This window comes from Hypoxylon fragiforme (genome assembly GCF_022984875.1).
Source record: "Hypoxylon fragiforme strain CBS 206.31 chromosome Unknown GGS25scaffold_3, whole genome shotgun sequence".
Taxonomy (NCBI): domain Eukaryota; kingdom Fungi; phylum Ascomycota; class Sordariomycetes; order Xylariales; family Hypoxylaceae; genus Hypoxylon; species Hypoxylon fragiforme.
This window is the reverse complement of record NW_026054758.1, coordinates 476,721-489,631: the sequence shown is the minus strand read 5'-3', so window position 1 is coordinate 489,631 and position 12,911 is coordinate 476,721. Positions and strand designations below refer to the sequence as shown.

The 12,911-nt window shown below is 49.7% G+C and overlaps 3 protein-coding genes across 3 annotated transcripts; 2 read left to right on the top strand and 1 right to left on the bottom strand.

Annotated features, from left to right (window-relative positions):
* Positions 1 to 851: 851 nt before the first annotated feature.
* GGS25DRAFT_162630 (alpha/beta-hydrolase) lies at positions 852 to 3,373 on the top strand. The gene is made up of 2 exons (XM_049256507.1): positions 852 to 1,106; positions 1,164 to 3,373. The coding sequence occupies exons 1-2, from the start codon at positions 1,015 to 1,017 to the stop codon at positions 3,238 to 3,240; spliced, it is 2,169 nt and encodes a 722-aa protein (XP_049118524.1). The 5' UTR covers positions 852 to 1,014; the 3' UTR covers positions 3,241 to 3,373.
* A 794-nt stretch (positions 3,374 to 4,167) lies between these two features.
* On the top strand, positions 4,168 to 5,516 carry GGS25DRAFT_162681 (uncharacterized protein). The gene is made up of 2 exons (XM_049256508.1): positions 4,168 to 4,670; positions 4,762 to 5,516. Exons 1-2 carry the CDS (start codon positions 4,481 to 4,483, stop codon positions 5,406 to 5,408), a joined length of 837 nt encoding a protein of 278 aa, XP_049118523.1. The 5' UTR covers positions 4,168 to 4,480; the 3' UTR covers positions 5,409 to 5,516.
* Positions 5,517 to 9,065: 3,549 nt separating this feature from the next.
* GGS25DRAFT_162519 (fungal-specific transcription factor domain-containing protein) lies at positions 9,066 to 12,573 on the bottom strand. Its single transcript, XM_049256504.1, has 2 exons — positions 12,101 to 12,573; positions 9,066 to 11,834 (listed from the first exon to the last, which is right to left on the bottom strand). Exons 1-2 carry the CDS (start codon positions 12,469 to 12,471, stop codon positions 9,734 to 9,736), a joined length of 2,472 nt encoding a protein of 823 aa, XP_049118522.1. The 5' UTR covers positions 12,472 to 12,573; the 3' UTR covers positions 9,066 to 9,733.
* Between the last annotated feature and the right edge of the window lie 338 nt (positions 12,574 to 12,911).

The window sequence follows — 12,911 nt, the reverse complement described above, 5'->3', positions numbered from 1 at the left end:
CGTTTCTTATGTTAAGCCGATGTCAACCCATGAACCCCCGACATTCTCTCTCTTTCCGCCCCTTCCGTCTCCTTCAAGCTACCCTACCTAGTAGCATATGTATTGAATCAATCTCTTATACATAAGGCTCGGGTTTACTTGTCAGATGTACGTGTACGTTGTTACATCATTGGCACCACTGTTACCTCGAGTGCGCACAGTCATATCCATACGTGTAGATATTTAAATCTTTTCCTGATCAGATACGGATTCTTTATACGAGCATGCATTCACTCAATCTATTCTTCATGATCCAGAATCCAAATACCTGGTACATGTACAAAGTTTACTACAAACACATGTGTCAGTACTAGGTAACTTATGGGGTTACTCCAATTCTCCAACGCGGGGGCTGGTCTAACATTCTTCGGCCCCTGACATGAATAGGTAAGGTACTTAACCTAGGTACATACCTACGATTCAATGTGGGGGAATGCCTGCTGATCACTTAGTGCTCCCGTAAGGCGACTTTCACATGTCAGTCCCTATGTTATGAATCCTTCCTCTATTATTACCATTCTTGACGAAAACGTCACTGGAAAAGCCGACTGGCCCCAGGTTTATCACGAGCCATCATTTAGAACCCTTACAAGGTCCAATCTCATCCTGTCAGCTTCATTGAAACCCACAATGCTTCTCCTGACCTAACGATTCTTATCATTATAGCTCTCGGGCTTATGTCACAAACTGATATCGATTGCTTGTTCCCGACTAGTCTTGACTCTATAACTTGATGGTCTTGCTGAATATCCGAAGTCTCCGCCTTAAGACTTGTTCAAGTACACTCTGTTAGATCTAGGCCGTATTTACCTGACTTCAAGTTGCCATCAGGAGCTATGCTGTAAACCTTGGAAACATTCACGCCTCGCATCGCTTTCCAACAGCAACCAAGCCCTATGGCGCATTTCTAGATCATTTCCTTCTTGTCTCAACTACCTAATATTAGGTAATCTTTAATTATCGTCATTGTACAATATGATAGATCATATTCTCGGCAGACCTTCTGTGAAGTCGCGCAGGCTTCAGGTGCTTGCTGCGCTCACATTCTGGTCCGTCTATTTGTTCAAGTATGGCCCGAGTATATTCACGTAAACAAAAAGCAGCCGAACTAACGAGAACTTCAGAGGCCACCGACACGGCCCTCCCTTAATTCGTTCCTTGTCCAAGATATCTTCCAAGATATTGACAACATGGCAGACTGTAGTCTTTACCATGATGTACCTATACGCCGCCCGGAATTTCAGCACTCTCTTTGGGCTCGCTAGCCCAGAGCCGATGGCGAATATGTACGACGCGAAATATTTCCGTGCAACATGGGTTTTGACCGCTCTCGATGCAGGCTTTTGGACAGCCATGAAAATAAAGAGGAAGTGGATACGAGATATTGCTAGTCTGGTGTTTTCCCTCTTCTACCTGATAGCGGCAGAGCGTGCCGACGAGAAAGTTAGAAAGGTCAGGGGGGCCTTGACTGTTGAACATTTGAGAGTCAGCTGGAACAAGGGAAAATCCCCATATCTGGGAACCCTTCAAAACATAATGCGGCCACGATTCACACGCTGGCCGCCTCGAGCTATTCGCATTCCTCGGCCTAGTACGAGTGATTACAAAGAAGCTGTATCCGGTTGGCTGTACTACGATGGTCCTATTTCGGATTTGGAGCGCATAGACAAAATGATTTTGGATATTCCAGGCGGGGGCTTCGTGGCTATGGATCCACGCTGCAACGATGATAAGCTTTTTGCTTGGGCTGGAAAGACGGGTCTCCCGGTGCTTAGCCTGGACTACAAAAAGGCACCGGAATTCCCGTATCCGTACGCCTTGAATGAGTGTTTCGACGTATACACAACTATAGTTAGGAGTAAGGGGCGATGCATAGGGATGTCGGGGACAACTGTTCCTAAGGTGGTGGTAACAGGCGACAGCGCCGGCGGAAACCTCGCCACAGCCATGACTTTAATGGTAGTCGAAAATGCTACCCACAAACGTCAATCTGCGATCCAAGCAGACCTTCCTGTTCCCGTCGGGCTTGTACTTCTCTACCCTGGTCTGGACATGAACATCGGAAATTGGATGTCTGATGAGCAGATGTCTCTCATCAAAGATCGGCGAATGCGGGCGACGAATAAGGATTATCTGCGTCGGAAGAGCATGCAGTATAATGACTTGGTTGGCACCCCTCATCAATCAGATGATGAAGACGAAGAACCCTCCAACTCATCCTCCGATGTAAAATCGAACAGCTTGGACCCCGGCGCAAACCAGAGCGGACTTCGTAGCCCTCAGCCTGAATACTCTCACGCCAATCGTCAGACGTTTGCAAAATCCGAGCCATCAACAGTAGTCGCGAATGGAAATGGCACAACAATGTCACATCGACCCGAACCTATGCAGACGCGCTTGGCCATGGCGTCCATGATTTCCTATTTCAACGATCGTGTCCTAACTCCTGAAATGATGCGCGCCATGATTATCTTGTATATCGGGCCCCATAATCGTCCGGATTTCTCACAGGACTATTTATTGTCCCCTATCCTAGCTCCTGATTACCTGTTGCAAAAGTTCCCTAAGACGTACTTCCTCACCGGCGAACGCGATCCCTTAGTTGACGACACGGTCATTTTCGCCGGGCGTCTACGCCGCGCAAAGCAAGCGTACTACTCTCAGAACGCCTCGCACGGGATGAAAGGCCTGGCTGACATTACCGACTTCAACGAAAAAGATGTGGCCGAAGTCGTTTTGATCCCTGGTATCAGTCACGGCTTCACCCAGTTCCCCACGTTGTACCCGCCCGCGTGGAAGTTGATTGACCGCTGCGCGCGGTGGGCCGTGGACCTCCTCGACACCGCCGAGACGCGCTCTAAGCGTGAACAGCAGGTCCTATCCTCCCAGCGCCATCAACTGCGCGCTGAGTCCAGCGGCGATGAAGATAAACCGCTAGAGATCAGCATGACGAAGATGCGATCGAGGGCCATAAGCGACGAGGCAAAGGCGAAACAAGGCACCGAACAACCCGCCACCAAGGAAGGGGGTGAGGGTAATAAGTCGAACGGCAGCGCAAAACGCGGAAAGGCCAAGGGGAGGAACGGTTTTGGGCAAAAGTCAAAAAGCTTCGTTAAGCTGGATAGCTCGGATGATTTACTCGGCAGACGCATGCAGGGCCTCGCCGGCCCGCTGACCGGGGCTCATAGCGACGAGGATTAAGTGGTGTTTGATGGGCTTACGAAATGGGCTTGGGCTTCGGTTAGGTGGGATTCGCTGCATTTACTACGGATATAACGAGATGTCCTTCTAGGATATTATGCTTTGGGTGGAGGATTTGACCTCGCGCCATACTTCGTCATTTGAGGACTTTTCCAGTCTGCTATGTGTTAGGTACCTATTTACCTAGGTAGACAAGCAGTACGCGCGACTAAACGCGTCCGCGTCGAACCCGGTCTAGAAACATATCACGCCTACTTACTCACGAATGCCGGTGGCAAGCACCTGGGCCGCTCGAGAACCTAAGCGAGGGGTGGTCCTTGAGCGTGGTCGGCGACCATTGGATATTGACCCAGAAAGACCGATCTATATCCCAGCGCCGAAAAAAGGGGAATCGGCAATTTTAACACCACCCGGACACAGTGTATTGTTTTTAATGAGTATTTTAATCCATGCGGTTAAGATCAGCAACTTCTACCCGACGACAGAAGACGCGAGCGTCTTTTGCAAGTGGGGCCCGGGTTTAGAGCAAGCCAGAACCATACACCGTTATGCTGACTGCGCAATCCTAAACATCCAATGCGTGTGTTGTTGTTTTGTTACCGTGGGCGGGTAGGTAGGTAGTTACTAGGTAAATTATACACCGGCCTACTTAAGTACTTACATATATATAAGTAAATATAATCCCCGAATATTGGTGGACCAATTATGTGCTTCCAGCCCTTTTGTAACAATGCGTAAATGTCGTTCGAGTTGGGTAGAAAAAGTCTAGATGCCGAACTGGCCCAGCCAATGAATTTCCCGGTCTGGCGCAGAAAAGCACGCGCTCGTTGGGTGAAATCCCCTCACCCCTCGGAATGTCGATGGCAAATGTCGGGTGTTTCTAGGAAGAATGGATTTTAGCATGAGAGTCTTGGAATCAAGTTTTAAGTGTGTGGTGAATAATGCTCACACCTTATGTTGAATCCGTGTAGAACCAAATAACGATCTCTGATGGACTCAACCTCGTAGAGACGTTGTTGCTACGATAACACCTCTGTTTGCCTTACCGTAGCGTATTGTAAACCTGAATATATGGCCCATTGATGGACAGGTGAGAAGGACCTAACGACCTACCTAGGCACTTGCTAACTTCCAAGATACCTCCCTCAGGGCAAGGCGATTATACGGGCTTGAAACCTCGCCGAAATCACTGTTTCCGTTTCAAAACCTGAAAGTTTGTGAATGAAAACCAACGCGGACAATGGGAAAAGAATACACAAGTATAGACCGTAGAAACATCATACCAGCCCTGGAGTCCCGGCTCTCCGCCCGCCAGCCCCCGCTTAACGGACCACAGGTCCAGCTCTTCCGCATCAACTCGCCCCCAAAAGCGGCACCGCCGACTCCGACTCCCAAGATGTCTGATTCGGGGTCGGATGAGGGGTCTTGTGGTATGTATACCTGACTCCCTAGCTCCCTACCTAGTCTTCATAAAGCCACACGTGGATACCGAGCACCGAATACTCACACGAAGCGCGGCAGCAGGCGAACAGCAACAACACGGCCCCGCAACCAAGCCCGTCGACGATGTCGTCTTCATGCTCCAGAAACGCATCCAGATCATGCAGTCCATCATCGACCAGCTCCGCGCGTCTATCAAAGAGCGCCAGCACTGGGAGGAAGACGCCAAGACGGCGCGGCAGGAGCTCGAGAGGGCGAGGCGGAGGATCGGGGGGCTTGAGGATGAACGGGGACGGAGGGGCTGTGCGGGAGAGCCAACGCACGACGACGGGGAGCAGCAGCGGGACGCGGAGGCCCAGGAGAAGAACGAGAACTCGGATACTGTCACGAAAGACGTCGAAAGCCCCCGTGAGCCCGGGCACGGCTGCACGAGTCTCGGCGAACCGCTCACAACGTCCCCTCCAGAAACCCAGGAGCCCCGGAACGACACGATCCGCCTCCACCACGTCGTCTGGGGCTCCTCGCCCGTGCTCGACGAACGGCTGTATAAGAAGCTTTCGCAGCACGCCACGGCCGGATCGCCCTTCACCGCCACGCGCGATTTCATCGGCCGGGATGTGGAGCCGGGCGGGAGGAGGACGCTAGTGCTCGCGTACTCGAGACCCCCTGGCGCCCCGGCGCGCTGGCTCGTGGTGGACGAGGGCCAGGAGGGGAGGTTCGGCCCGTAGCGAGGCGAGGATGAGATTGGGTTCGGGGTCTGCCGGATTTGGGTAGGACGCTGGGTACCTAGGCGTTGAAGGGGGTTAGTTGGCTGCGAACCTGGGGGGGGAGGTTGGTGTGGTATTGGGATATTGGGATATTGGGACCTGAGACCGGCGGAAGGAAGATATGTACATGCTCCTAGGTTAGTGGTGGATAATGGCAGTTAGGCGGCCTCTTTGTTGGTTACCTCGTCTTTGCTTTTTCTTTAATGCCCAATTTGACATTGTGATGAGAGAGTGTCTCGGTTCGACGACCTAAACTAGCACTTCTCCGTTTTTGATATGCTATGTATGTATGTGTGGATGTTAATGGTACCCGGGAAGAGGGAGTAGGGCCGATGAGCCCCGTAGGTACCACGGATGCAATGAGGTTGCTAACGAACTATAGGCACTAGGCACTTTATACACCATTGTTAGTAAAAATCGGCGACCATCGTGTTAGCTGCAGTTGTGTAACCATTGATATTCATTCCCTTGCCCCTAAGGCATAGGTACTAACCTAGGGGTACATCTTTATGGTAGCTCTAGTTGTACTTTTACCGTAAGGCTTTGTACGGTTCTTGAACATGTCTATGCTAGAATTTGATACCTAATAATACTATATCTACGCTACTTTGGCTTGAACGTTCGTTGTAGGCAGGTGTATACTATCCAATGTTATAGGGTGTCTCAGATTATGTAATATCCAGACTGTATACTCTCGCTGCCCCTTTCAATAGTAGTCTTATAGGTCCAAGATCAGTAGCGTCGACTTCTTCAGAACAAGGACTTCAATACTACCTATCTAACAGTAACTAGGACCACAGGCCTAGTTTCAGTTATAGAGGTCTCGGTATATTCCACAAGACATGTCACATAAGTCTACGGCATCTTCCTTGCATCAACCTCCACCCCTTTCATCACCCTACGACACCCTCATTGCAGTTTATACATGCCGAATTACTACATGATATATCATATTGGAGTAGGGTAGCCTAGCAAGTTGGTAAGAATCACATCGCTCCCTAGCTGAACCTCCATATAAACTTAGTGTCTCCGCGTCAGGTGGGATTTGGGAACGCCAACGCTGTATCTACCTAGTAACTCACTTACCTGGCAGGTACATAAGACACCTAGGACCTATTACACAGCTTAGTAGTCTACTAGGACTAGGTGGAATGGGTGTCAAGGGGTGTGTGTAGATACTAGAGAGTAGACTTAGACTCGGTGGCATATATCTGTATGTACCTGGTCTGTATTTGTGTTACGGGAAGAGGAAGATCATATCCAAACTAGTCGAACACATGAGCTCGACCAAAAACTGGCCACTTTTCCATTTTCCCCCTAATAATAATCCCTTATAACGGCTCCATTTCGAAGTCTGTTGACGATCTTGTCATGGACTCGCCTAGTGAGTTTGAGGAAGCTTATTCCTTTCTAGATTTTGGTATTAGGCTAGGTATCCACCTATAGTTTATAGCTGTATACGTACGTGATGATAGATAAGTCATTACGATGGATCTATAGACGCGTAGAGGCTATTGAAGTTACCAGCCACAATATATTAACTAAAAGGGTTAGATACCCAGTAGTTAGGTACGGGGCATGTTATCGGTAAGGGAAAGGATGCATACAGACGGCATAGACTTGGCCCTCAACTGGGTTAATAGGATCTGCTTATTGGTGCGAAATAATTGACAGTTGTCGTGCTGCTACACTTTCACCAGGGATTCTACATAGATGTGAGCGAATATCGGATTCGATAAGTCGGCAATGTATATTTTTAGAGGATAACGTGCTTCGGAGTGAACTCCATCTCGACTTTTGCTAACCTAAAACTTGCTAAAGTGCCGTGGTATTGACTGATTTGACCTACCCTAGGTCCCGGGCAATAATCCGTGCACCTCTCTCTTATCATCTACTGTCGATAGGGTTCTCCCGAGTTGATGGTACGACGCCTTAGCTGCCTGCTGTCGCAGCGATCCCGGATCTAAAAGGCCCCGGCGTTCCCTGGATCTTGGGAGAGCGTTACCGGGGGTGCAATACCCGACTTACTAAGATTGGAAAGCTAGGTAGGTATCGTGAGTTTGCAACGGTATACCATTCTGGATGCGAGACCCACGCTGTAATAACCTTAGGCATTCTACCCGAGCGTAATATCAGCCGATTGCTCATGAAGCATTTACTTTACCTTAGGTAGGCACCTACCAAGACACTGACATGGCGCCTCTCTTCTTATGCAATTGAGGCTGCCGGGTTTGATGGCGCGCGGAATATTTGAGCTGAACACACTCCAAAGAACAACGACACCACGCAAGTTCAACACCCTTGTTATTTCGCGATCCCGCGCTGCAGGAGGGTGTGTAGAAACTCCTTCGACCATGCATCTACCAATCGAATAGTCTCCAAGGGGCTTTCCGTTCTCTACCCCCTCTACGCCATTTCAACGGAATCCGTTTCAACTCATCTCCAACGCGCATGGCGGATCAAGCCCCTCCTAGCCGATAGCTCTTTTTTAAGCTCTTTGTAGTTCAAGGGTCCTAGAGCGGATAAATATGGCCAAGATATTAGATAGATATCGATGTGCTGGAATTCCTTTCCCCGGTAGCCTAGCGCCGCTGACATGGGAGGGCTCGGGGTCCTTTCATACGATATATAGCGAGGTTGGAGTGCTTACCCACCTACCAGGTAGGTTAGGTACCTAGACTGAATAGGTATCCCAGCTCACCCATGAAATATCTGAGTCGAAGGACACTCCTACTCCAAAATAACCTAGCTGAAACCTGAGGCAATCGCCTAGCAGACACGCATATACACGGTGAGAATTTAAGTCGGCTAAAGGCACAAAACTTGTGCCAAGCCAAGCCATTATTTGTTAGGAAAACACGCAAAGAGTTGCCAGACGGGGGTTTCACATGTAGTTGTCAACGAACGTCCACTTTTGGTACCGGGTAATTCACAACTCAACCAAGCGAACGTCGGCCGAAACTGGCATATAGCTGTGTATCACACGTCGAAAAAATGATTCGCTCGCCCGGGTTACTAGAGCTGAAAGCCTGGCGAAGCAGATGCTTCCCCCTCCTCGTACGTACATACATATGCATGACACCGTAACGGTTCACAACGGAAGGGGAGAAAGGAGAAGGGAAAAAGCAAAAAGGAGACAGAGCGAGAAAAAGAAAAGGAGAGAGCACGAATAGTCAACAAAGAAGTTGCATTAGTTTTACTGGATGCTAGTGCAAGTTTAGTATGTTCAGGTAAGAGGCTGCCATATACACGGATCATGCAAGTACGACTAGGAATAGAGCCTATTTGCAGTTGCCCAGCATCCGCCGCAAGAACATCCATCCCCATTTGAGCCCTCTCTCTCTCTATCTCTCTCTCTTTTCCGTTCTTGCGCCTCGAGCGAAAGACGAACCACCGTGGATCATCATTACGTAGTATGTAGACATCAAAAGGACATTCCGTCGTTCAAGCCCGTTGCCCGCGACCGCCTCTCAAGCCGGGGCCCCCTTTTTCTTTGCTTTCAACTGATTTAGGTAAAATGTTGTTATTGCTGGTGTTTTTTTTTCTCCCCCTCCCCTCCCCTTGGGTATTCGATGACAAGACAAAATGATGCTGCCCCTCGGAGACACAACATACGCCAAAAAAGTATAAGTGTCCGCCCCCCATCCCCTCCCCCCTAATGATGTATATGTCAAAGCTCGCCTCCAAACCAAAATGAAAAAAAGGGGGGGTTTAAAAAAAAAAAGAAGAGAAGAAGAAGATAGAAAAGAATATCAGTAGTGACAGTAGAGAATAACTTGGTATCGTTCGTTTCGTCTTCGCGTACGTCTGGGGAAGTTCTAGCGTCGGAAAATGAAAAAAAAGCTAAAGTAAAAAAAAAAAACTTTGGTTAAGGGGGAAAGGGGGGAGTTTTGTGTATGATATTAGAGAATCTTTTTCTTTTTCTCCCTGTTTCCCTCCCCCTTCCCCCTTTTAAAATCGCTGTTGTCTACAAAGCATCGTACGTAGAACCTGGGTAATACCGTGGCGATGCGAAGAATGGTATAAAATACAAGTCGTGTGAAATGCGTTGCGGAACGTCTCCAAGAGCGCCTTCGTTCGAAAAATAAAAAAAACAGTCGAGATGGAATAAACGGTGTGTTATTCGCTTGTTCGTTCGTTTGCTCGTTCGTCAATATTCGTAGTCTCGTTGGGTGTGTTTGTCCAATGGATTTGTCTTCCTTTTGGCATCCCAACAATTTTCTCCCCCTTTTACTCCCCCTCCTTTCACCTCGTAACGAGACATTTTCCGCCCGGGTATTGTTGTATCATATTATATTCGCGATACTAATTCTCTCCGTGCTGCGACTTCCTGACGGGGCCCCTGTAGTCGGACTGTTCTTGTTACTCCCAACTTCGGCTATACCGCCCCCTAATATACTTGATCCTGGCTCTACCTTGATCGGTGGTAGTATTTGCGTTCGGGACGTATAGTTGTGTGTTGGGCTAGCCGCTACGGTGGCAAGACTCCTAGTAAGCTCTATTAGAGTATCCCATCCTCCCCATTCGTCCCTCTCTTTAGCGTTCAGACCCGTTCGGTTATCGGTGTGTACGATGCCACCCCCAATGGGCGAAGGAGGCATACCCAACGGTGCCTCACGTTCTGCTCCGATCCACACCCAAGCTGTTTCAGTGCAGGCTTGCATATCCGCACTAACGTATATCAAGAGCTCCTCGTCATGTTGCAAGCGGTCTTGTATAGCCCTTGGATCCGGAATAGCAGCCTGTGGAGGATATCCGGGCGTCGTTGAACGAGGAAGGATTTTGGATAGTTCGCGCTGCTTGGCCCCTAGGATCTGTAGAAAGAAAGACAGAAATCGGCCACATGGAATTACTACGTCTCGCCGCGCGTCGATCGACTTCAGAGCCCTTAGACATGTAGATGCTAGCTCGTAGCATCCCGTAAAGAGTAGAAATAGCGTAGAGCGGAATATGTGCGTTGCGAGAAGCGCTGTAGCGGCGTCAGCCAAGGTCACATTAACGCGTGCGATCAGATTCGCTGTTTCTATCGCCGTCGCTTTGCATTGTTGTATAGCATCGCTTCGAGCTTCTGGGGGGCAGCCCGGCGCAAGGTTGTGACGGTGTAGGAGCAACCGGGCACTAAGAAGATAGCTGAGAGGCATTAGCATATGAGGAGCGATTAAGGAGACGTTGTTAGCCTCGCAGGCTTCCGGGAACATCTTCTGACAGCCGAGGAAGTGGTTATCGAAGGTCGCTAATCGAGGGGGTTCGATCACTAGACTCGAGAAGGCCCTTCTTATGGCGGAGAAAGAGCGGGTTATGTTGATGATGACGTGCATAAAGTGCGTGAGAGGTGCGGCGTTTACAGGATGCACAGGGCCCTCGGTATGGAGAAAATGATCGTCGAACGGCTCGGGAAGAGCCACGTCGCAATCGGAGTCGTCGATCAGAAAGGGGCGGCCTTGTTCCATGGACATCATCCGATCTAGTATGTATATCGCCCACCAAACCCTCCTCCGCATGTCCGCCTCGACCCTCGAGCGCACCCCAGTAGCCACTTCGAGGTGAAGATCCAGATCTTGCGCGCACCGCACGGTGCTTCCCAACCAATTCCAGGCCGCCGATCTCAGGTTTAGCTCATTTAGAGCGAGCGAGATGAGAAACGAAGCTCGGACGTTGTCCAGGTCGAATTCGTTATTCCATGGGTCCGTCAGACTTCGCGCTGCCTCTAGGAACTCGCCCGCCCTTAGCGTCCGATCAGGGAACGGATCGTTGCTAAAAAGACTCCCCACTGCTAGTACCGAAAAGAACATAGATTGCCACGATATGGGAACCCGCTGTATATGAGTAGTATTTTGATAGAGCTCTTCTACCTGATGCTGTAATGTTGGCCAGTGTAGAATCGGTATCATTATGTGCGCCGCCCCGTAATAGGTGTGTAGCAGCTTGTCTACCGTCGCTTTAGGAGGTAACGGCGGTCTAGGGTGATCGAACGGAATAGTAGCCGGCTGTGCCTGGCGATACGGCGCCGGGGGCTTTAGCACGCCTCTTGAGAAATTTCGAAAAGCAGGCCTTACTCGAGATAGGTCCTGTAGTAAAGGGGCTGCCCTTTTCCGTTTCCTAGGCTCAGAATTTAGATCAGGGGGCAGCTGCTGCGGTAGTTGCGCAGCACCTTCAGCGTCAATATCCATGGTATCGCCCCTTTCCGCCAGCGTCCGCCGCAGATTGCTGTTTTCCCTCTTCACCCTTTCTATCTGCTTTTCCAGGTCCTGTACTTGTTTTATGGACGACATTCTCCGGTTCGTCTCCTTCGTAAATTGACACTTGACGTTGCGGCTCGAGCATTCCGAACAGCTCGTCGTTTCTGTAGCATCACACTTGACCTTTCTTTCCCGACAGGCATCGCAGCTTTACGATCGTACAGAGAGTTCAAGAAGGCGAAATATTGGGTTTCCTCGTAACCGCTGACGCAGCCACCGAGAAAACACAATACTCGTCCTCTCGAATGCCCCGTACTCATAAGTCAGCATTGAGTGTCTACGAAAAAATAATAATAATTAGGGGAGGCAACGGAGTTTTTTTTTAAAAAAAAATGATTAGGTATACGAAATAAATCTCTCGTCCGCGGAAAACTCGAACACGCACAGAAAATTCTTACTACCGAGCACACATACCTAGGGTCCTTCCTTCTTTGGCGGTAGGCGCGTTTCTGAGCCGAGACGTTCGCCGATAATTGAGCACTCGAGAGCCCCGGGGTACTTGCTACCGACTCGGTCGGTGGTAGCGAGTCTCGGCCCATCGCAGAATTTGCTGTCACCGGGGTATACGGTTGGAATCCCGACTGAGTTACTGGAGGTAACGGGGGAATTCCTATGGGCTGTGGCGGTTGTGAGGTGTTAGACCTCGCGTTGGGACCCATCAAGTTTCCTAGCAGTTGAACCTGCGGCCGAGGAGAAGTCGCTGAGGATACGGATGACGAGTCATATGACCTTGTAGATGGATTAGGTGAGCGTGGGAAAGGATTGTGCGACGATGCTGCCATCATTAGAAGACTCCTAGGGCCGAGTATTGTTCGAGGTGTGTTTTGGGCAGAGTCACCTCGGGTTAAAGCTCTCCCCAGTCGGGCAGTTTTCTGGGGAGAGTTTACCGCTCAAGGAACATGCAGAAAGCTATGTCGTAATCGTCTTTTCGGAAGAGGCCGGGTATTAGAACAATATCCAAGCACCATTCCACCATGAACCAGCCCTGGGATGATAAACATAGGCGGGTGCTGCTTAAGCTTCGACGGGGGCAAGCGACTTGGAGTTACTAACCCTCGTACCAAAGCCGTGGAGACCGAGTTCAGTGTGCACCTAGAACCACTCCTTTTTTTGTCTGCCTTCGAGACTGACCAGCTGCTTTGTGTGTTGTATATGTGTGTGTGCTTTTTGTTGATGTTGCAGCAGTGTCGTGCCACTAAGGGAGAAAAAAGTTCTAGTTCCAAGT